Source organism: Phaenicophaeus curvirostris, chromosome 3 (genome assembly GCF_032191515.1).
Source record: "Phaenicophaeus curvirostris isolate KB17595 chromosome 3, BPBGC_Pcur_1.0, whole genome shotgun sequence".
Taxonomy (NCBI): Eukaryota; Metazoa; Chordata; class Aves; order Cuculiformes; family Cuculidae; genus Phaenicophaeus; species Phaenicophaeus curvirostris.
In genome coordinates this window covers 84335699-84360111 of record NC_091394.1, presented here as the reverse complement: position 1 = coordinate 84360111, position 24413 = coordinate 84335699, and the positions used below count along the sequence as shown (strand labels likewise).

The window sequence follows — 24413 nt, the reverse complement described above, 5'->3', positions numbered from 1 at the left end:
GTTTTTTTCTCAGCTACGTCGGTGTAAATCCAGAGCAACTCCACTGAGATTCACACCAGAGTAACTGAGAGCAGAATCTGGCCAACATCATCCACCTGACCTCAGGAGAGGGCTCGGATGGGGAATAGCTCGCTTACCTTCTTCTTACAAGCCTTTCACACCTCATTTTCAGACAGGCATGAATTCAGTTTTGCTTGGTTTGGGACATGGTATAATCATGCAGTAATGACCAATTTGCTTTCACTGATAAGTAAAAGTAATTAGAGATTCTGCTACCAGAACCTGCACTTGTGTATTTTTTACCAATTTAGACTCCTTCAGAAAGAAGTGCTGATTAAATCTTGTTTGGAAATAGAGGGAATTCATATTGTAACGATTTGAGTTGCTCCAGAAGCTGAGTGGGAAAGGATTTTCAGCTTAAAAGCAGTGTAACAGCTCCCTGCAATTCAAGCTGATCCAAAGAGCAGCAGAGGTGGCTAGGTGACATTACTTGTCTCTATTTTTCACCTCTGCTAAAACAATCCTGCAGGCTAAGCTCAAATCAGAAGATGTTGATCAGTCCCTCTTGGAAGATAGCCGGTGATCACGTTGCTTTGCTTTTGCAGTTTTATCTCTGGGATCCCAGTTTGGGTGTGTTTGGAACCGTTTGGCAAAAAACTCATCATTAAAAGCAATATTTGCAGTGTACAGTAAAACAAACAAGAGCCCATTTGCGTGCGTCATCGATCATTTTACAAACAGTCCTCGGGCTAAGCCCAAAACTCACCCAGCACTGGCTGTTCAGGGTCACGATACAGACGTCAGAGGCAGAAGCGTTTTTCCTGCTGGTGTAACCTCTGTTAGGCGCCGAGACCCTGATGCTGCTGGGAAGAGCTTTCAAGTCATGTTCTTTCTTTGACCTTGGTGTGTTTTTCTGAGCAGGGAACAGAGCAAAGCAACAGCCTTCTTGCTGTCGATGTGTGAAAACAACAGCCAGTTTTTTCAAACACCACAGGCTGAAGCTGTGGGGCTGAGGTTACAGAGGACACCCGCTGCTGCATCGTGTTCCCAGGCAGAAGGGACTGAAGCATCTCCTGGGCCGCCTGGGCACAGGCACCATGTATTCTTGGCCCTGGATGGCTGTCAGCAGCCTCATGCCTTTGGCAAGAGAGCACAGCTTTTAGCAGGGCTGTTGCAGACAGGGTCATGCAAAAACCTGGCTGTGGTGACCTCCATGCACTAGTTTATGAGAGCATCTGCGCAGGCCCCTGAGGGCAGCGTGGTTTGGCAGTGCACGGGTAAGAGCCTTGCACAGCAGGATCATGGCTGGAGGCTGCTATCCTGTCCTTTGGGGACCCAGCCACCGCCAGGTCCCAGACAACCCAAGGGGATGACTCTGCTGGGTGCTTGGCCTTTCAATCCCGGTTAACCCTAGAGCCCTGTTCTCCCTTCACAGGCAGGGAGCTCTTGTTCCCACGCAGCATCTGGCCATCTCCTGAGCCTGCTCCCTTCTGACCTCAGCAATTCTTTCCTCTCCTGTGCAGCGGGGGTTACCGAGTTCTCTGCTGCTTGGAAATTAAATTGAATGAGACAGGTACCAGCTTTTAGTGGGAACTGTTTAGTATTACTGAGAAAGCAGCGCTGTATCACTGCACCTGGTACACTGTGGAGCTGCAGATCCTCTGGTCCAGCCAAAGCTGCCCTTCCCTACACATGTAGCACATGCAGATTAGTTATGTTGCTGCAAATGAGCAAGAGTGTAGGTGCATTAAGACCTAAGGCTAAGAAACTCCTGGTTTGCAGCTGTGATGAATATGAATGGCCAAAAAGGATGCTTATGGACACTTCCCTGCAGCATTTGTCCAAATGTGCAGTGATTCAGTAACTGTGTATCCTGTGTGCTGGTGTCCTTGGGCAGAATGAATTTGCACATGTTCAGGAGTCTGGGAGTTGAGGAGAGACCCCAAAATTCCTAGAATTTAACATCTGCCATAACTTCTTTATGGGACTTTTGTCAAATCTCTCATTCAAGCAGTGTTTGCTGAGGCTTTTGACATTTGTGGCAGCACTGGGACTGACAATAAGGTCATGTGTCATTTTAAAGGCTTAATTTTTTTCAAATTCCTCACAAAACTGGAGCTGAAAGTTCTGTCATGAATTTCTCAGGGAATTTGTTGAGGCAGCGATTTCGTTTTCCTTCAAAACTCCATAGAAAAAGTCGCCACAGAGTGACACTGAACCTGTAAGGCCAAAAAGGGAGAAGGGGGTGAGAGATACTCTGAGTGAGGCGAGGTCCAAGGCTGCTCTCGGCACCAGCTGAGCAGAACTGGGAGACACCTGTGGAAACGGCAGCCGGCTCGAGATGCCGAGGTGTGGGCAAGGTACAACCACACATCTCCTCGCCTGGTTGGGTTTCTGACAAAGATGTATTTACTCAACGGGGCGAGAAAACCTGAAGCAGAAGAAGGCATAAACCATATATATATTTGTGAGGTGTGATTGCAACGCTCAGACCTTCCTCCCCTCTGTGCACAAACTAATCTGGGGGACGATAAAACAGGCAAAGAGCTGTCTTCAAATTTATTTCTTGTTCTTCCTCCATCTCTGTAAACCTCCCATACCAGAACATTAATGCATGATGAGAAACTAGCTTTAAACAAAGTTCTCGCTGCAAAAGATAATAAACACTGATGTTCCCAACTGAATTATAGAGGACTTGGTACGTTTTGTGGAAAAACTGGCTGCATTAGTAGGAAGGGATCATAAACCTTTGAAAGGAGGAGAGAGCAAAATATTCTGCATAAGGAAAATGTGATTGTGGTAGTGACTTTGCTAATCCCTAGGCTTCCAGTTTTATTCATTCATGTTTCCAGCATCCACAGGTGAACTCAGCAGGGTTTCAGTAATCCATTAAAAAGTATAATTTTAAAAGTTCCACCTAGGCATAATCATTTGTTGGTTTGGGGTTTTTTTTCTGCTTATTCCCTGAAGATTTATGGATGCCTTTATTAACTTTACCAAAGCAATAACTGCAGAGTAAACCTTTTCACTTGGCACTTTGATTGGGATGATCATCCTTGTGGAAGAGTCTTATGATGAGTATAATAGGTATGAAATTAATTGAGATCTATAGAAATTTAATGCTGATCTATGTGCAACAAAAGATACTTTTTAAACTGACCTGTTCATCAGATAAATAATTCTTGAGTAAGTTGAGTGTGTTGCTGGGAAGTAGCAAAATCGTGAATTTTCTATAGTTATTTGAATCGTTATTTTCTATCGAGTTTAGTCTGTTAATGTTTAGTCTTACAGAATTTATTGTAAATCCAGCAAAGAGATCTAAGTATCGCTGTGAGTTGCTTGTCAGAAGGTACTATTCCTTTTCATATCACCATGCATTTCAGTACTGATCTAACTGGATGAAATTTGCGTGATAGAATATTGGAGGCAGAGGTTTTAGGCTCTGGATGATCAGGAAACACCAGATACTAGATTTTACAGAAAATGGAAGGCCAGATGGACCAAGAGATTATTCTGTCTGATCTCCTGTGCATCACAACCCATTCTGTGTCACCCGCTTTACCCCTGTGCTTAATGGAGGAGCAGCCATCTCTGGTGGCAGTTTTGTTCAGTAGTTAAAATAGCTTCGGTGCGAGGGCATTACTGCAGATTTCTGTTGATGTTTGTTTCACTTATAACTTCCACCTCTTGATTCTTGTTGTGCCCTTTTTCAGCAGGTTGAAGAACTCTCAGTTCCCTCTCCTTTTCTTCCTGTAGAGACACTTACATGCTGTAATCAAGCTGCTTTTTCTCTCTGATAAGCCAAATAAGCTGAGGTCTTTAAGTCTCTCTGGGTAGGGTATTTACTGCACTCCCTTAACTAACTTTTTTGTCCCTTTTCTCTGTCTTCAGTTGTTCAACACCTTTCTGGAATGTGGGGGTATTAGTGTTGGGTGTTTTCAGGTATTTGTCTAACCAACTCCTGGTACACAACAGTCATTTCTTCTCTGTGTACAACGTGGTTGATGTATCTAAGGATTCATTTGCTTTTCTGTAACAGCCTTGAGCTGCTTGTCCACAGTGACTCTCTAATCCTTTATAGAATTGCTCCTTTCTAAGGTAAAATGTCTTCTTTCTGATGCCAAGCATTACAGAGGATTTTGAGTTACTGCGTTTTATAGTCTCTTTAAACAGTATGTAAAAAGTATCTGCACTGCATGGGAATGCTCCAAAACACCTGCTCCAGGTGTGCACCTTTATACCCTCTGTTGTGGCAGAAATTGCTGACATGTCTGACGTGTGATTTGAGGTGCTACTGTAGGGAAATGCCTGTATCACAGCCCATCTGGAGTCTGGGAGAGGGAGCTGGGGAAGAAGAGCTGCTCAGATGTTTGTGGAGAGAGCTCATGGTCTCATTTGTACCCCTTCGGGACATGGCATACAAAACCTAGGCTCAGCTGGGAACTGTGCAGCGCATTCTCCTGCCAGCATGGGGTGATGCTGTTTTGGCTTATAAGATGTAGAAAGCTGAAGTTACCCCAATACAAAAGCTTCCATTATATGGATGTTTCTGTACCTGCTCTGTGCTTATCACTGGTAGGTACAAAAAAAAAATAGATAACTATCTTATAATAAATATTTTAAAACTAAAATCAAAATTATGACATCTGTACAAAAAAAAGCAGTCCAGTTGCATGCTGCTCTGTGTCATTGCATAGCCTCTCCTACAGTCAACATCATTCCTTTCCATCTGTTGGCTGTTAGCACTTGGCCAAAGAGCTGTTGTTCCTTTGACTAATCTGATCACTGCTGGCATCTCCTTGTAAACCCTTTTGTCTGGACAGTCATGTTTTCCTTGGCAGTCTGCAAAGCCCACCAGATCACAGGGCTCTCTGTCTGATCTGAGCACTTGCATGCCGACGCCTTTCCTTTTCCATTTGTCCTTGCTCTTGAATTGCTGGATGTGATATAAAAAGTCAGTGCAGGGGAGGGAATGTGTAGAGAGCAAAGGGTTTTTTTGCCAGGCAGGGCCAGGCTGGCCCGTACTCTTCCAAGTAGGGCTGGAGGAGATGCCCAGCTGTATCTCACCAAGGCTGGGGCTAGTAGAGCTACTCCCAGGTGTGTGTTATAGGTGTGCTCCAGCTACTGACAGCAGAGCAGAATTGCAAATACACTTGGGGCTCCCCTGCCCTGAAGCCCCACGATTCATTTGAGGTGTTCCAGTGTCTGGCAGATCACAGGAGAGGGTACCAACATAGGCCTAACCTCACCCGTATTTCTTATTAGAGTTCTGGCTACCAAACCAGGGAGGTTGAGAGATCCTTGCTGAGGTATAAAATTTCTCATGGTTAAAACTTTACTTGGGGTGGAGACTCCTCTCTCCAAAAGAGAGAGTCCTTTCAAGCTGCATAACCTAATAAATAATTTTGAGAGAACTGAATTTGTAGGTTTCCTTAAAGAAACATAATTATTTTAAAATGACAAACTGGTCCCTTTGTTGATAAATGTTTTATATCCTTGCTGCTGTGCCTGAATAGTTTGTGTAAATAATGTATTAGCTTGCAAACAGACATAGCACGTTCAGGCAGTCACTGCCCAGTGGGGCAGGAATGCTAAAAAAGCAAAGCTGATGATTCTGCGCAGTGCTGAGTGCCAGGAGCGGAGTGGGCATCAATATGGACCAAGAAGCACCATCTGCATCTCTTAGGATTGGTCCCAGCATGGCGCAGAAGCCTGACACTGCGGTGATGTGTAAGGGCTACAGGTACATCAGTCAGACATTGACCATCAGCGGGTATGTGGTTGCTCTGGGAATCTTAGGAGCAAAATGAGAAGTGGCACTCAGAATTGTGATATGTTCTGGTTTAGATAGTGTTTGGCACATATAGTTGCAGACTGATTTTCAAAGGACTAACTTTGCATGCTCAAGAAGAGCTCTCCTTCAAAATGAGCTTTTGTGTTTGTTTTGGTTGGTTATTCCTCTAACTTTGTCCTCGAAATGGGCCTAGATTTTTGAAAATGTAATTTTGCAAAAATCGTATGTGGGGTTCTTTGTGTGTCAACACAAGGTCAGAATAAAGCACATACATCACTATTTCCAGGTAAAAGTCCTTTGTAAATAGTGTGGAAGTTTGTAGGTGTAAGCATGCATGGATGCAAATATGCTCATGGGATTTTTTAGACAGCAATTTCTCATGCTAAGTCTGGGATCTTTAATTCCCATGTGCCACCGTGGGAAGTTGTAGAACCATAGAAAGGTTTGAGTTGGAAGGGACTTTCAAAGATTGCGTCTATCCCTCATCCCCCGCCAATGTGCATAGGGGTGTCTTTCGATAGAACAGGTTGCTCAAAGCCCTGTCCAGCCTGACTTTGAACAGTTCCAATGATGGGGCATCCACAACTTCTCTGGGCAACCTGTTCCAGTGTCTCACCACCCTCAATGTAAAAGATTTCTTCCTAAACCTCAAAACAGCCAGATGCAATTCTAAACTTCTACTTGACGATGTGCAGCTTATGTTTTCCTCTGGCTCGGAAGGTAAGAAGAGCCCGACTCTGAAGGGGACTTGGTGATGCAGAGATGCAGAGAAACTGTACTCTTGCTCTCACTGCCTTTCTTGCTGTGAAGTGCAAATAATTGAAAACTTAAGTTTTGATTTTACTGCAGTCAGCAGAAGTGAGCAAGCACAGAGAAGGAGCAGAGCTGCAGAGTGACAGGTTCTGTTTTGCCTGGCCGCTCTGTGAAGAACAGTCCTAGTTCTCAAAGTGCACACGGGGTGGCCTAATTTAGCTTTCTGTTAACAAAACTGAGGACAGGGTGGGAGGCATCACTGAAAAACAATTATCAGTACATTTTTATATTTCTTCTTATCTCCTCTTTTCTCTCTCAGAAAATGAAAATTATTTTAAGACTTACTGTTGACTGCAGTAGGAGAACAATTTATGGAGTTTCCTGCCCTTCCACACTTCACACCCCTGCACTGCTTTATTGTAGACATTGGTCCTCACTAAGTCAAGAAGTTGCTCGCTTGCTGCAAGTGGATGGAACCCCCTCTGGACTCTTAATGCTGCTGGGATTTCACCCTGATGTTCAACTTTACAAAATCAAAATACACAGGTTCTTTATTTTTTAAGGTTCTTTATTTTTAATTTACTTTGTGTTCTATTCCTATTTTCGAGGTAGCTTGGTCTCATTTATAGAAAGAAGGAAGAAAATACTTTGAGATCCTGAGATAAAGGCAAATACAAGGACTGATAAACAACCAAAATATTGAAGTATTTGGATCTCTTGTGATGTTACCACTCCTGGGGACTAAGCTACAGCTTAATTCTTATGAGTAAAAATAAATCACTTCTGTATTCCATTCAAAGTTGTTCCATGGATTTGCTGAACTAATTTTTCCTCTAAGCACGGTCAGATTTTGGGTCAGCATGCCTAGACAACGTGGGACTCTGCCAGAAGTTCCTGTTTAAAGTCCCTCTTTTTTTTTTTTTTTGTTTGGAAACAAACCCAGTCATTCATAGAAATGAACTCCTGTCTAATTAGAGCCAGTATTGCACATCGTCTTTGCTTTCCATTTTTAGATATTGTGTCTGGAGGACTATAACTTTTAAAGATGCCAACAAGCCACTTAGGAGCTCGATAGCTGTAATGGGAAAATCTGTGGAGCTGAAGAGAAAATGATAAGCTTCATAAGGACTATTCTAAATGGTATGGTGTCAGCCAGACATTCAAAGCATGGATACAAATGATAACCCCTTCTAATTCAATCTTCAGAGGTTTATACTTTCTCTACTATCCTGCTGAAGTGCTTGTCCTACAGGCAGTTTAATGGAGAGAACAGAGTCCTTTACATCGGAGTCCTCTGTACTCTGCTGCATCCAGTTATTTGACTATAGTATAAACAGTTGCTTAACACTGATTTTATTCATATGATAATGTAATGAGGGATTTCTAAGTTAGTTAAAACATTTAATAGATCCAGATACTAAAGCATTGAAACTCTAGTAAACTGATCCTCTTCAGCATTTTTTAACCTTAAGTTTTCAAAAAAGAGCTGTTTAAAAATAATTAATAAAGATTCAAAGGCCTTTTATTTGACAGGCAGGAGGGAATCATTGGCTTCAGAACTAGCAGGTGTTGACAGGTGAGGCATCTCACAATAAGTCTTTTATTTCTCTGCACTCTGAGGCTTTCAGGTCTGTCCTGTAATCTCAAAATTAGAGTGGGTGGTAGATGAGCTAAAATTTGTTTCTTTGTTCAGAAAATGCAGTATGGATTTTTTTTTGTTTGAGTCTTTAATCCAAATTGATGCTTTAATAACTGAAATTCCAATAGTGGGCTTTTTTTCCCTTTCTTTTTTTTTTTTTTTAAGGTTAGAGAATAAACCAATAAGGAAACTGGCTTTGCAGTGGGAAATTACCCCAAAGATGATAACAGCTGGACTGTCACAGCAAGTGAAATCAGTCAATGGGACCAGATGGGGCCATTTAGGACAAGTGTTTGACAGTGCTTCACTGCTAAGAGAAGGCTAAAGTCCAAACAAATTCACTTCATGAAGAAGAATGTAATATCCCCAGTTGTAAAAATCATAGAATCACAGAACGATTTGGATTGAGAGCAACCTTTAAAGATCACGTGTTCCAACTGCCCTGCCATGGGCCAGGACACCTGTCACTAGACTAGGTTACTCAAAGCTCAGTCTATCCCGGCCTTGAATGCTTCCATGGAGGGGTCATCCACAACTTCTCTGGGCAACCACTTCCAGTGCCTCACCACCCTCACAGTGAAGAATTTCTTCCTTACAGCTAATCTAAATCTACCCTCTAGTTTAAAAACCTTACTCTTGCCCTGTCACTACAGGCCCTCGTAAAAACTCTCTTTCCATCCTTCCTGTAGACTCCCTTTAAGTACTGAAAGGCCACAAGAATGTCTACACTGAGCCTTCTCCTCTGATTCTTTTTGTGGCCTTCCTCTGGACCCTCTCCAACAAGTCCACATCTTCCCAGTGCTGAGGACTCCAGAGCTGGATCTGGTGTCCTCCAGGTGTCCTCCAGGACTCCTCTGGAGTCCTCCAGGTGGTGTCTCACCACTGCTGGTCATGCTTCTGCTGATGCAGCCCATGATACTCGTTCTCTGTTGAAACACCAAAGCACACTGTCAAAGAGTTGGGTATTACTTTCAACGTACTCCTGCATTTTTCTTTGCAGAGTACTAGGAAACAAGGCTTAGTAGATGAAGCCAAGTTCAGGCTGTGTGGCAGTTTCCCCATCAGCAAGATGGAAATGCCAGTTTTTTCTCCCACTGCCAGACTTAGGTTGTTTACATTATATTTCAAAAATGGGGGTTTGATCTCCAGAAAATAGCAAGGTAGAGGTACAATAATGATGCAAAATGTTGGCTTAATTTATTGTTAGAAGAATCCTGTTAGAAAGACCCTGCCTGAAGCACTGGATCATCTTTACCTTGTAAGGGTCCAGCAGCTTGATGGGTAATAAGTGCCAGGGGGACACATTTTGGGCAAAGAGGCTTCATTTACTTCAGGGAAAGGGGAGGAGATGGCTCCATGTAAAATATTACCCTGTGGCTATGTGCGTCCGTTTGTGTTCCTGTGCATTCATCCACATCAGTGTTTTCCCGATGACTTACAGGGTAGTGAATCCACTATACATGGTGCTGCATTTACATTCTTTGGAAGATGTTACCAAGTGGCGCGTTTTCTTTCTTACAGACCTTTCTTATTCAGGCGTGTTGAGTTTCCCTGCTGCAAGCACAGTGAGGTGCTTCTGTGAAACAGGTGCCCTTAGAGGACTTCAAAGCTTGGGAGCCGGTATTTGGTTTTAGATGCAGTGCTACATGATGCTATTAGCTGGTTGCTGGTAACTGGGGCGTAACGCTGCCTAGAGAGGCACCTCAGCAAGGTTTGCCTCTGACACGCTACCCACAAATAGTGTGCTACTCTGATACACTTGTTAAATAAGCATTTATCTTTAAACATCAAATGATGTTGATGAGCCCACATTTGCTACTGTGTAAGTCTACTCATTCTAGGTGGTGTAACTGCTGCACTGGGAGACAGTTGGCAGTCCAAATGTTGCATGTGCTTTGCATGCACCATACAGATTTACAGGGCATTCTGTGTAAATATTTAGACAAAAATTGTTAGAGCATTTTTATTTGTTAGAATTTACATTGACTTTAATGGCTTGTTTATCCAAATGTTTCTGTGCATAATGTGGAAGTGAACTGAATCCAACCATGATGTCACTGAAAGCTTTAAAGATGATTTAAATTTCAGCGGTTACTGTCGAACTGTAACAAAGTTCCTTTAGCAGTGCATTAAACTACTTCCCTGTTTTTCTTTGTTAATCTGACCTTCTGAACTAAAGGAAGATGCTGGCATCGAAAGGAGAAAACAGTTGTACTGTAATACATTAGAACCTTAGTACCAGTTGTACAGTAGTTGCTGGATGTTTGCAGAATTTCATTTCCACTGCCAGTCCTGGAGGAATTGTGCAAGATTTTCATTAATTTATCAGCATTTTCAAGCTAGGGTTATGCTCACACCCATACTTGCCCATTACCTGTGTGGTGAAATCACTGTTTGCACACGCTGCTGCTGTGCTTATACCGTAGCATCCCTTGGAGTCCTGCAGCCCAGGCGGCTTGTCGGGAATGGCTGCGGTAATGAACCAGGCTGAAAGAAATACTCCGATGTCTGCCTTTCAGCACTTGGCAAGAAAATCCTTTTTATGTTAGTTTCAAGGTCGTCAGATATCATTATAGCCAAGTATTAAAAATTTCAAAGAAAGGAGGCAGTGTGTTTGATTTATAGAATAATTATCTAGCTTTAGCTCTAACTTGGCTTTGGCAATGGGTTTGCAAGCACTTGAAAATTAAATCCATTTTTTATGGCACTACAAGGTATTATCTCACAGCAAATGATAATTAAACACCTGTGAAATCAATTAGCCCTTTAAGCAGGGGGAAAAAAAAAGTTTTCCAATTATGTTTTTGCACCTCCAAACTTTCTAATTCCAGAACCAGTTCTTACAGAGAGGGAGATGAACTGCCAGCCAGTAGCCTGTTAACTGGCATTAGGATCCCCCCAAAGCGTCGCACAGCTGTAAATCCCAAGGCAAGCAGTTAATGGAGACAGCACCCTTCCAACTAGTTTGCGTTAGTCTTTCGAGCTCAGTCTTGGGCAGCTATCTATCTGATGCACAGCTGAGCTGTCAGCTTGCCTATAAAGACGGTTGCTCACTTGGTGTTTCCAGTGCCAAGTTTTACTTGACATTTTATTTAAAAGCCAACATACCTTAATGGAAACCAAGCAACGAAATACTCCGTGTGACAGAGTGGGGTTCTTTTCAGGCTCTCTAGCCAGTAGTTCAGAGACATCTGCATTAAGCATTCACACATGGAAAACCAGCCAATTGGTCAATAGCTGATACTGAATATACTGGAAAACTGGGAAACACTCCACCATTTAGCCTTGCATTGTAGGTGTTTAATATGTGCCTTTGTTGTAATGCTTGAACTGATGCAGAGGCTTTTGGAAGATGTAGCATGTGTTCGTGGCCTTGCAGATTCAGGGAGGGAATCCTGGGCATAGTTGGTAAAATGCCATTGCAATTTTGGGCTCAGGAAGGAAAAAAAACACCTCTGGTCCCATCTGGCATCTATAGCGCTATGTGCTGATGCTCCCTGCCAAAGACAAGCTCCAGCATCTTCCGAAAGATGGATTATCTATTGCACTGTTAAAATATGTACTGCTGGGTTAAACCCATTTTGTTTGGTTTGGGTTCTGCTCCTGTATTTCTGTCTGAATTTTGGTAGCCATAACGTATGGCTGGTTTTCGGTGAACGCTGTATGACTGGGAAGGAGGGGAGCAGGTGAGGACGCAGAGGTTAGCATTATCATGGTCTGTCTAGCTGTTGCAGAAGCCACCAATTATCTGTATCTCAGGTTTTCCATCTGTGATGGTGATGGTATCCCGTATCAGTGTTCAGAGGATTAGATAAGAAAATATTCCTACGTGCTAGGTGACATATATCTGGATAAAGTATGATAATATTTACATCTGGGTAGCTGGACAGCCTGACGTCTTCGTAGACCTCTTTAATCAATGGTGATGACTGTGTGGCTTTGGGAAAAAAAATAGTTTATATTAAAATTGGTAGTGAAAATGTTTCCCAAGCAGGTTTATAATCTCTTAAGTGTAGTGACATGGCGAAATGCTTCAGCTGCTAGAAGGAATGTATGGCATGGCTGATTAGTCACTGTAGAGCCTCTGCAGCCTGCCTGAGCTCCTTTGGATAATGGTGAACCAGGAATCCCAAGCAGCTCTCTAATCCATGTGCTGATTGACAAGGTCGGCACATCAGAAGGTAAAAAGAAAGAGGGAGGGGGTGAGAAGACAGAAGCAATGTGTTGGCTCAAGAAGTTAAAATGGTAAGAGCATTTGGCTGAGCAGTGTTTCTCCTTTGGATAATTGCCCACATGGTGTTGCACTGTTACACCTGTGTGATAGATGGGGCCGAACATGTTTTCTCAGCTATGGGTGGTAGCAGGGAGGGGTATTTCAATTAAAGGGTGAATAAATTAGAATTGATTACAAATAGAGCTATTTGTTTATACTGCCTAAAAAGGTATTAGCTGTGAACAAGGTGCACTTAATCATTACAGAAGGAAGCCTGAAAGTTAATAAAAGACAGTGCTGATCCTTGCAGAGGGACGCAAGCTTTGGAGTAAATCTGTAGCTATTTTAGTTTTAAAGCCCCAACTGTCATTTTAAGGCATATGCACTTTGGATTTTAACATGTTTGAATAATGCAGCTGAGGCCCAGGCCAAGCCGACCCTAAAATTGGCAGTAAAATGTTACCTCTGTGCAAGCGTGCAGAATGAAGGAACGGAGGAATATGAGCAATGCGCATGTGACCCCCTCCCCACCCTCGGCAGTCTTCAAATGCAGAAACCAGGAGCTTTCTGGAAATAAATACCTTCCAAGCAAAGCAGTTGACTCCCCTCAAAGCCTTCCTGCAGTAAATGTTCAAAAAGATTAACTGCCAGCAGGAAAGGAAAAGTGCCAGAAGGAGTGTGACACTGAAGCAGCACAAGTAAGAAAGAAATGCCTGGTTGGTTGCTTGTGCTGGTCTTTGCTCTGAATCCTAAGCTGCAAGTGGAGCCTGAAAAACTTTCATAGCTGGGTAAACCCAGAGCATCTGGATGGGCAGGTAATGCAGAGCCGTCCCCACAAACTGGCAGCTTCGGGTCTGCAGAAACCACAGCGATGCAAGCTGGGAGACTGTAACAAATCTCTCTGCCATCCTTAGACATTACCAGCTAAAGGAAGTAAGTAGTTCTGAAAACAGATACAACTCCCGTTGCCAGGGGAAAAGGAGAAAAGGAGGAGGCTCTAGAAGAACCTCTTCTAAATACTGGGTTGTTTTCTCTGTAGCTTAAGGCCGCTCTGCCAGTTGTGAGCAGGGCTAGAATACTTCATTGCCTCCCCAAGATCTTGTTGAGATTAGTCAGTGAGGTTGGTGGGGAGATCAAGCCGGTTGTTGATGCAGTATTGGTATTTGCAATAGATGTCAGATCAGCACTTAATGCTCAAGTGTCCTGCTGTAGCTGAGAGAGCTTTCCTGGATGTCCGTGCCAGCTCCAGTTTCTCCTGGACAAGTGAAGGAGAAATTTCAAGTCCAGCAAAGATTTGACTTGGATACCTACCTTTAATCATAGAGATCATCTCACATCAAGTCAGAGTTATGGGAAGTGTGGAGATGCTTTCAGGTGAGACATATGATTCCTGTGTGGAAGAAAATGCCCATCATACATAAGCAATTTTCCATCCCTGAGAAAACACCAGCAAAGCTGAAACTCCCTGCTGTGTGCATCGCTCCTGCAGGGCTGAATGGGAAGGAGGCTGAAACTGAGGGTTTCCCTGACGCCTTCTGTCCCCAGGCTTGAGCCTCATTCACAATGCAGTGTTTTTGTGGCCAAGGTCTCCTCTGAATGCTGCCTGGCACTCTGAGAAAAACATGAAATGGTCCCTGCTGCAAACTCGACTCTAAAGTACTATTTGGTATGTGTAAGTGATTCACTCCACAAGCGATGTTTCAAATTACAAAGCTATGCTTGCAGCTTGACAGAGATGTTTATGTATTCGTTGCTGGCTGCATGTGTTGTGTGAAAGGCGTTTCCAAATTTATGTTTAAACATACTGGTCTATCTTCTGTCTTTCAGCTAAGGCATGCTACCCACAAACTAGTAGAAATAAAATTAGCACCCTGTTTTTAGGGATTTCACACAGCTTGGTGCTGGAGTAGTCGCTGGGGGGGATTAAACTGGAAATCAGTCCCTTAGCACTATGCTTGAACATTGTGTCGAGTCGCCTGAAAACATTTAAGTTGAAATTGTGGAGAAATTTGTTTATGAGAATAATCTCTGGTGCAGTTCATTCGCTGCAGCATCTCTCAATGGCTGTTGCTTTACTCTGGGTCTGCTTGTGTTGTATTTGTGGATTCTCCCTGAAGTGAGTGGAAATTTTGTGCCCATACATCAAGGTTAGGATGAAGCTCTCTGTGTGCATATGATGTAGATAAATTGCTTGATGACCATGAACCGTGCTGTTCCCGAGCTCAGCAATAAATCACACGTTAGGCTTTAAAACGCATAAATGGGAGCAAGATGCTAACTGGTTTTCAGGTGGGAAATGGTCAACAAAATCCTTTTCTTTTTTTCTTTTACTTTGTAAATCTATCCTACTGTCAGCAAATTAGATATGAAAGAAAAGGTGCCCAGTATAAGGTATCACTGGCATGTGGAAGACTCACTTGTGCTGGCCTCGTTCACTGCTTTTCTCTGTGTTCTGGTTCTGCCATCGACATTTTGTGGTTGTTGTTGCATTCCGGGGTATTAACAGGATTTTACATTTTTAGCTAGCTAATGAAGGGGGACTTCTGACTGGCGTATTCTAGCCCTACAGGGTATTCTATCTTTGGTGTTTATTAACATTTTCCGTCATACAATATACAGTGAAAGCGATGAGTCTCGGACCTCTCGGTATGTAAAAAAGGAATGCTTAAAAATGGCAGCTTTTAAAATTTTTTCTGGTATTCCAGTTTACTAATATTTTACCCTGTGTGATGTGTCACTGCTGGCTGGTGAGCTGGGATGTGGCTGCCAATCAATATCCCACACAGAGCAAAAGAAATTACTGCTGCTCTGATGAAATATGTATATATGTATTTTAACCAAAGTTGAGATATGATTTTTAAAAAAATGTCTTTGAAGTCTGTTTTGTAGTTTTAATTAATGCAACAAGGGTTTTTATTTTACTCTCAGTGGAGATAATCTTAATCCATTTACACTGACCTTTTCTTGTGCAAATTAGCTATTCACGCTTGTTTAAGCAAATGGGCCTTTGCAAGATGTCTCTTCCTAAAGACAGAGCTTATAATTGAAAATTGGCTTACTCCCATCTGTCTGGCCTGTGTGAGAATATAAGCATAGATCTGGACTTTTTATATGTAAAATATAATCATGTACATATGTATATACATACACATATACACGCATACAGAAAAACTTGCTCTGCCTTCAGGCTATGGTTAAATTAGATTATTAGCGTTCGAAAATTCCAGTTCCACAAGTTAGTGTCAAAAAAACATTTGTCCTCAGAGGCCAGGATGCTCGGGAGAATGGAGGGTGTTTAATCTGGATCCTTTTGTCTTAGATGGAGCAGCCCAGTGAGGTCGATGCCATTCACAGTTCTTTGGGCTTGCCAGAAGTACAATTAGCTAATAACAGGCTGGAAACTGTTAGGATTTGATGTGTGGTTTTGGTAAATGGTTTTGAGGTGATTGATGGAATCGGAAAAAAACCCAAACCAGTAGTGGCTCTAAGCCCTTGAAGTTTTAATTTGGAAGAGCAGGGGTCACTGCAGCTCTGTGGTTAATTGCCAAAATTGGCAGTTTATCCCTCTCACTGTGCTTGACAGTAACCACCAAGTGGGTCATTGGAACCCAACCCACCCCCCATCCATTCTTTAGTGCCTGCTTGATAAGCAAAGATTTCTTTGACATACTTTGAATATTTTTGCTTTGTACAAACCTCCGATGTAGAAATGAACACAGTTGTGCATGACATTGACGAAATCTGAGTGGAAGTCCACGTCAGAGAAGTGCTGCAACAATGCTTTGGGTATCAAAATATTTAATATAAGTTTATTGTTAGAATCTGTGTACACCTGTTTATATAGCAGTGGCTGATTATTGCAGAGGCAAAATGGTTTCCTTCATTCTCAGTGTCATTACCACTCTCCGCAGCTCTCTCCCATGGTGGTTGCTCCTTAAGGTGAACAAAAAGGAGCGGGGAGATGGCTGACAGGCACAGAGGAAGCTAGTTAACCTGGTGCTGAGCAGTCTTGGTCGGAGATGATTTTATCCAGATGTGTCTCAACAGCTGTTTGCATTTTCATGCCCAGTTACTCCAGGACTCGGTACTAATTGAATCTTCTCTTTTCTCCCCTGTTCTTGTTAGGTATGATTACCGTGAAATGCTGCACAATGCCACTTTCTGTCTGGTTCCCCGTGGCCGCAGGCTTGGCTCTTTCAGGTTTCTGGAAGCCCTGCAGGTAAGAGCTGCAGCTTAAAGCGTTGGCTATGCTGGCTGCAATTCAGCGTGCAAGAGCAAGGAGGTGTGGAGTAGAGAAATGTATTTCATTTCCCTGGTGGACAGTAATCCACTTTGCAAAAGCCTGTCTTCATACTTCTGGAGCAATTGTCAGCTTCTTCCCAGGAGGGACTAAGCACTGAAGGTTGAATTGCTTTAACTCCAGGAAGAGGGTTTCCCTGGGTGTGGTGGGGCTGAGGGGTCGGACCAATTTAGAGCAGTATTTTGTCAAGCTGTGGGACTTCCTGTGGGAGACCCTGGCTTCTACAAGCAAGCCCTGGGGCAGTGAAAATAGCTTTTTGTTTTCACTTAGCCAAAACAGACCTGATTATGCACTGCCTGTCTTGTGATGGTGCTAGCTGAATATGCAGAAGGTGGTCTGGAGGTCATAAAGCCCCAGATGGCAGCTTCACATGAAGGCGGGTGTCGGCTGATCTCAGGGAGCTCACAGTGTGTCTGGGAGAGCACCTGAATCCCCTTCACCTTTTAAAACTATTGTGGTTAAAAGTCTCCCTTTTTTGCTCTTGGCCAGCAGCAAAGTGGCTCCTGAGTTACTGTGGCAGGGTGGCTTGGCAGCACAGTGATCAAGCCTGACACTGACCTACTCTGGCTGAAGCCAGTGTGACCTTTCTTTTTGATGAGGATCAGCTCATCCCTTGAGTCCTGGATCTTCAGTCAGCCATACAGAGCGTCTTTGGGAGATGCTGCAGCTATGCTCTGGGAGCAGCATCTGGATTTCCATGGGGACTGGAAAGGAGGAAAGGGGAGGCTGAGGCAATTCTTGGTGTCAGTGAGGTGGCAGATGAGGACATCTTACAGAATCCTGCCTCTGGGTGTCCTTTTGCCATTTGAGAAGTGTCTCAGCTTTGGCAGTAAAGCTGTTCATGAATAGCATCACATCACTTTTCTTCATCAACCACAAAATGTCCCAGCTGCTATTAAAGAGTATTGTTTACTGCAATGCAGAACAGGACTAAAGTGCTAGATGGAGGTGTATAATGTCATTTTAGAAGTCTGGGGTACCTTTCTGGCTTTCTGCTGCTTCTTCAGAAGGTCTCCAGTAGGTCCTGTGTCATGTCTTGAGTGGGTGTATTTGGATACCCCAGGGCATATCAAATGTACTAGGCACAGGTTTAACCACTGCACCCTACACCTACTGTCACATTTGAGATTTGTGTTCTGGGCTGTCACTTACCTCTTTGCTCCTACTCAAAAGAAGATAATTAGCATGGAAATAGCTGTTCCCTCTCCAGCCTCTTCCAAGGAAGAGGTGGGACCTGCTTACTTGGCATGACAGATCACTTCAAATCCTCATGAAGAACAGTGCTCAGGTCTTTTCTTGTGGACTGGGCCACAAGTCATACGTCATCTCAAGAAAAGAAAGCAGGGAGTGTACCTCGCTGTGCAGAACTTGGAGACTCCAGGTTGATGATGATAAAATACAGGCACTGAGGATTTTCCTGGCAGGCTAGCAGCAGTATATGCTGGTTTTGATAAATTCCCAATTTCTATCTGGCTGCAGGCCATGTTGAAAGATGTAATCCATGTTAGTGAAATGTTTTAAACATGAAAACGCATTGCTAAGTGTTTTCTGGTTGGCTTTTTTCATCCATTAATGTAATTTCTTTACAAAGATCAAGTTCTTTACTCATTATAAGCACTGCTGTAATGCGAAAGCTTGACTAGTCTAAGATCTCGTGTGTAATGCATGTTAGCAAGGAAGGTACAGCAGTCTGAAAGGTTCCCCTTTACACCATCTTCAGGGAGGTACGTGAGGGACTGACACCATCCCGCACAAAATTCAGAGCGCTTGAGCTGAACCAGAGCCCAGACTTGATGCAGATTATCTGGTAATAGGTTCTTGTATCACTTCAGGAGACTTTTGGTTTGGGTCTTCAGTTGTGTTCCAGCTGACCAGGATATAACAGTGATCATTTATTAATGGAAATACTGCCCTGTTTAGTGAATATTTGCAAACTGACTGTATGTTTAGAGGAACTTGCACAACTCAGAAAAGATTAAATAATTTTGGAGGATTATACTAGTGTGAAATAGATACTAAATGTGTATGCTTTTTGTTTGTTTTTAGACAGAAAACAATTCTTATTTTTGTAGACAGGTGATGACAGGTAAGTTGTATTTGTGCAGTTGCCCCTATTTGAAGAGTTGATGTCAGTTGATAGGGAATTCACTCCTCCTTTGTGGAAAATTGCTCTGGAATTAAACATGATATATATTTTCTGTAGGGTTGTCTTGCAACATATTATAAGAATTGAGGGAGTTAGCTGCCTGCTGAATGGTTCACAAAGCAGCAAGGGAGGCCATCATTTTGTGTTAAATTCTCCACGATTACATCTATATCATTTTAACAGTTCTGCCCTGGCCTGGCAGCATAAGCACCAGATTTCAAATGCCACTCTCCATGCAAACCCAACCTTTCAGTGAATATGAATAGGCACAACATGGAAAACCATGAACATTTGGGCTACCTACCTGTGGCCCCTAGCTTCTGGTATTCTTTGCCAGGTGGCCTCTCCTTCTGAGTGTGCAGAAAACAATGGTCATGGTGTTGGTGCAAACCTCAAAGCTTGCCCTAATCATTGTACCTGCTAACGACTGCAATGCCTCTGTGTGTGCGTGCAGGCTGCCTGTGTCCCAGTTATGCTTAGCAACGGATGGGAGCTGCCATTCTCAGAAGTGATTGATTGGAACCAAGCTGCCGTCATAGGCGATGAGAGATTGTTATTACAGGTAAGAAAAAGACCATGTCCTCCAGCGGGCCAGTTGATTATTGCTGCAGCCATCTAAATGGATGGGGAAGATGAATTCAAAAGGTCAAGGCTGTAAAAGAATTTTTATCATTAAGAGATTGTCTGTGTCACACTGACTATGAACTCATTTAATATGACATCATTCATTTGTTGACCTGAAGGTCATTGCAGCCACCAGGCCACATTCTTAAATGCAAGAGAGAGTCTTAATTTTTCTAAGAGCATGAAATCTCTTCTGATGTGGAGCACCTGGATGCCTCTCTGAGTCAGGGCTGTCCTGGACTGGGTGCTGGGATGAGAGAGAAAACATTCAAAAGCAGGTTCTGCTCTAGTCCTTCAGAAAGTGTTTATCCTCAAGGGTCCCACCAGTGCTGTGCAGCTGGCTGGCAGGTACTGAAGGAACTCATCAGGAGAGGAGGTATTTTCTTACACGAGAGTTACCACCTAACAGTTTTGTAAGAAGCAGAATGTGTCCCTTTTCTGATGTCTGGACCATGCAACATTGCTTTCTGAAGTAGAGTTCATGTCACTTAATGTTAATCTGCTTGAGCTCACTGGAAAAAGCAGGCTGAGAATTTAGAAATTCCCTGCTGCCTTCAGCATCTACTTTGGTTTTAAATTCATTAGGGTTTTTTTCTGTTTCCCTAGTGGGTTTTGTACTCTAAATACATTCTTAAAGTATGTGGTGAAGTCAATGTTAGAAGTTCTTGAAGAATCGGTTTCCCCAAAGTCGCATTTAATAAAAACATCATTGCCCAGCACGAAGCTGAGATCCCACAAGATCTGGAATAGTCACTAACAACGGGTGGAGGTGGGGGGGTTGAATTTAACTCATTTCCAAAGTGACAAGCTATTGTCATCCATGGAGAGAAGCCTTCAAAAGTACAGGTGTGTTGGCACCCCAAAAATGAAAAATGCCTTTGAAAATCTTGTTAGGTGCCTACTTACTTGTCTGAAGAAGTAAATATTTGTGAAGAGCAGGCCTAGCAAGCCTTGTAAAGTGCTGCCTCTTCTCCTTAATGTGATACAAGCTGCAAATACAAAAGAGCCATTTGATTTTTGCTTCTGTGGACAGCACATTTTTCTGAGCAAAATTATTTCTCTCTTTAAATAATAATAATTTGCTTTCCGGTAACATGCCATTCGCTCTCTTCACAGCTGCTTCCATATTGAGCAGCTACAGCACCGTTATTAACAGTGGTTTTAAAGAGCTGGCAGAGGGCCTGAACGTCTGCTTTGGGAAATGTTTTTGTTATGTTACAGTTTTTCATTTCCTGTTTGAGAGCAGCTCGGATGTTTTTATTTGCATATTCTCCTCATCATAGCACTGAGAGAGCTTAATACAGCCTTTTTGCATTTATTTATGTAGGGTGGTTTTTTCCCTTCCCCCTACTTATTACTGAAATGACCTTTTATTAAGACGTCATCCAGTTCTAATAATTCCAGTGTAATCCTGCCAGATTAATACATCATTTTCCCCACCTGTCTTTCTGAACAAGTAGATTAATAACTAATAGGCAAATGCAGTTAAAATGGGAGCTCTGATTTTTCTTTCCAGCTGTTGTAACAGAGCTGGCACCAAGGCTTTTTTTTAACCTTGGCACTGCATTTGCAGACACTCACAAGTTTGGTGTGATCTGTAAAATCATAACTTCTTGAAGTAACCTTCACAGTCAAAGCAGCCTTCCCTTTCAAAAGGCATGGTTGGGAATGAGTATTGATTTTATTTCTTGCTCACACATATACACTCATGCACGCAAGGTTGCACATAATGCAATGAAATGAATGAGTTTATAGCAAATATGCCACATCATAGCTGTGAAGTGACTTTGATCATATATTTGCTGTTGCTAATGATTCCAGATGTGATTAATAGACTTACATGTACAGCCAGTGCAGGTGATGTTCATTATGCCTCTACTTTTTGGAACTTACTGGAAAAGTAATGAAAAGAAAGAACATTGACCTCAATAGATGAAATTTGATGCAGTCATTTACCATTCTGGTATAGTGACATGATAATTTAGAAAAACATGTATTAATACATGCTTTTAGCTTTTATCTACTAGTTTTGCAGGCAATATTTTAGCTAACGATCTGCATTTTACCTAGGGGGACTATAGTGAAGGAATATAAAGTATCATCTCCCAATAGTCTGACGGTTTTCTTCTGTTCCACCTTGCTGTAGCTCTATCTCTCTTATAAACTGGAAGTCTATATTATAGCTAGTAGCATCTTTAAGATGAAGGCCTAAGAGACAGAGATCTTAGAGAGCAGAGACTGTTCCATCTAACACTGCTCCCTGTGGAGCCCTGGTACTATTGGATGTAGCGACCAGACCTGGATGCAAACAACACAGAGAAGAATTTGCTGATTCTTGTGGAACTTTTTTACATATAAATTCTTAAAATCTCTAATTTTCTTCTGGAAAATGTTGCATGTGAAATCATTTGTTTCAGGAGCGTGTAAAAGCAAATAATGATTACTGTCGTCTCTCAATATTTTAGGAATAAGCAAAGTGTGTTCTGGTCAGGAAAGGGTGGGATGCAGTGGAGTGCAAGTAAACTTCAGAATGAGCTGGAACATGCAAAAAAGCAACACAGAGCCCAGGTGTATGTTTTCACACATCATGAAAGTATCCTGGATGCCTTTCTCATGCTGTGAGTCGCATGAAACAATTGAAACAAATTGCAGTTCAGTTCCTTTGAGAATGTCAGTTTACATCATCAAAGTGGTGTTCTGGAGGCCTCGGTCTAGATCCCAAGTTAAAGAATACATGGGTGTACATTAGTTTCCCTTCAATGTGGAAGATGGACATGGGGACGAGGAAAGACAAAGAAGTGAAGCCCTCCCCTTCTGATCCAGTGAGCAGTTACTTTTTTAATGGCAAAGCGTTGCAGCAGGACAGTTTGGGTTTTACTGGCAAGGCAACATATACCAGAATTAACATGTTGATTAAGTAGGGGATGGGGAGATACAGTATTTTTCCTTGTGAATAACAGGTGGTGTGGGAGACATTATTCTTTCCACCCACAGTGATGAGTAAAATACAGTTTGATTCACAGGCTCCCAAAAAGTGGAGTCTTATAAGATATTGCTGTGTTTTCCTTAGGGCACTTTAGTGTTGCCATGCTGTGGTAAATGCAGTTCCAGACCTCTTTAATATACTTTGAGAGTGGAGATAATTGTTGGACTCTCAATACCTTCAGGTACTGGTTAGTCCATGAAATGCCTTGTGCATGAGAGGTGTATGGAAGAGCTCCTTACTTTCCTGTGCCACAGCACTGGGGAGAAGGAGCTTCTGTTACTATGAAACAACCAAAAACTAAAAGAAAACAGATAAAAAAAATCATAGGTTCAGTACCAAAGGTTATAAAAGGTTGTGTCTCATTCGTTTTACATCAAGGCTTTAACTGTTGACATACACATCTCTGTCAGACAGGAGTGCTGTAGCTCTGCAGCTCGTTAATAGAGGAGAGGGCTTGTCAGCAGCATATTAATTTGATGGCATTGCATTGTTTTCTGAAGCTTCTGACTATATTACATCTTGTATTACAGATTCCTTCTACAATCAGGTCTATCCATCAGGATAAAATCCTAGCACTTAGACAGCAGACACAGTTCTTGTGGGAGGCTTATTTTTCTTCAGTTGAGAAGATTGTATTGACTACACTAGAGGTGAGTAAAAATTGTCCGGGACCTTGCCAGGCAGCGAAGTTTATATTTGCCAGCTTCTTCTGTCCTCAGCTAATGTTGGACCTTGGTTTTCATGATGTGCAATTGGTCACTGGAAAAAACACTCAGCATCCTGATAAGTTTTCTCCCCTAAGGAAATACTTCCTTCATTACTGGAATCCGTATTAGAAAACTGACATGGTGAAAAATGGGAGCTACCCAACACATGGAAATGTTGTCATGTGTGATCTTGCCTTTGCAAGGCATTGTAGCTTATGAATCACTATTCTTGTCATTGGTAGTAAATGTGTTTATGTAAGAAATCTTCCTGGAATTCATTTTGGAAAAAATATTATTGTAGAGCTCCTTCTTGACCATTCCTTAACACTTAGATGCCTTGTGATGGGGTTATTGGTCTGGCTCAAGGAAAATGGGTCTGGGGCGGGGGGGGGCAGTGTCTTGTAAATCACTGTGTCTTATCTTCACACACAGGATAAGGTAAAGACCTGATCATCCTTATAAAATATTAATAAATAATCATAATTAGACGGCTATTAAACAGGGAGACAGATGATCTCAAATACGAAGAGAATCCTCTCTGAATTCAGAGACAGAGGAGAGATGAAAGGCTCTTTAGAAGTAGGGCCCAGGCTACAATTTCAAAAGCAGGCTTCTCTTCTAATTGTTTTGCAATTTTGCACATAAATTTTTGACACACTTTTGCCACTGAAAGTGGCTCACTTTGTAGGTGCAAATGCATTTGTCTTATGCTAATGCTTCTGCAATTACATCCGTCTTTGTGCACAGTTGTAAAGCTCCACATTTCCCGCTGTGCCTGCTTTGCCCTGAAAACTGCAAATGAGTGCTGCTGCCTGCAGCATGGGTCGCCCGTGGCTGACCTACCTCCAGCTGCTGCAACATAGTCCCTTAGGTTTTTCTGTGCCAGTGTAGAAAACCAGCCAGAGCCCCTGGCAACAGCTAGCCTTGCAATGCTCTCCTTGCCCTCAGAAGAGCATGTCTTCATCTGTGCTGCCTGTTGGGAACTGCTCTGCATCCTCAAACCTCCCTAATAAGCACTGGTGAGATAGCGATAAATATCACAGCCCACACCAGAACTGGACTAAGAAAACTGGAAGACCACATCCCAGTGCTTGCAGTCTAATTCACCCTTACGCAAGTGTCCTTAGGGACAACCGAGGTGCCTTATGTTCATCATCTTTCCCTTCGCTACATACTCATCGTTATGGTCAAAGATAGACAAAAGGAGAGGCGCACGCACCTCTCCTCACTGCCCCTCTCCTGCCCGTGCTG

The 24413-nt window shown here is 42.7% G+C and overlaps 1 protein-coding gene across 1 annotated transcript in view; it reads left to right on the top strand.

The window, feature by feature from the left end:
• Nucleotides 1-24413, top strand: part of EXT1 (exostosin glycosyltransferase 1) — a 178415-nt gene that overhangs the window by 134950 nt on the left and 19052 nt on the right. Inside the window, exons 2-4 of the mRNA XM_069854575.1 lie at nucleotides 16525-16618; nucleotides 19300-19407; nucleotides 22986-23105. Of these exons, the coding sequence (XP_069710676.1) occupies nucleotides 16525-16618; nucleotides 19300-19407; nucleotides 22986-23105 (322 nt within the window). The remainder of the gene's footprint in view (nucleotides 1-16524; nucleotides 16619-19299; nucleotides 19408-22985; nucleotides 23106-24413) is intronic.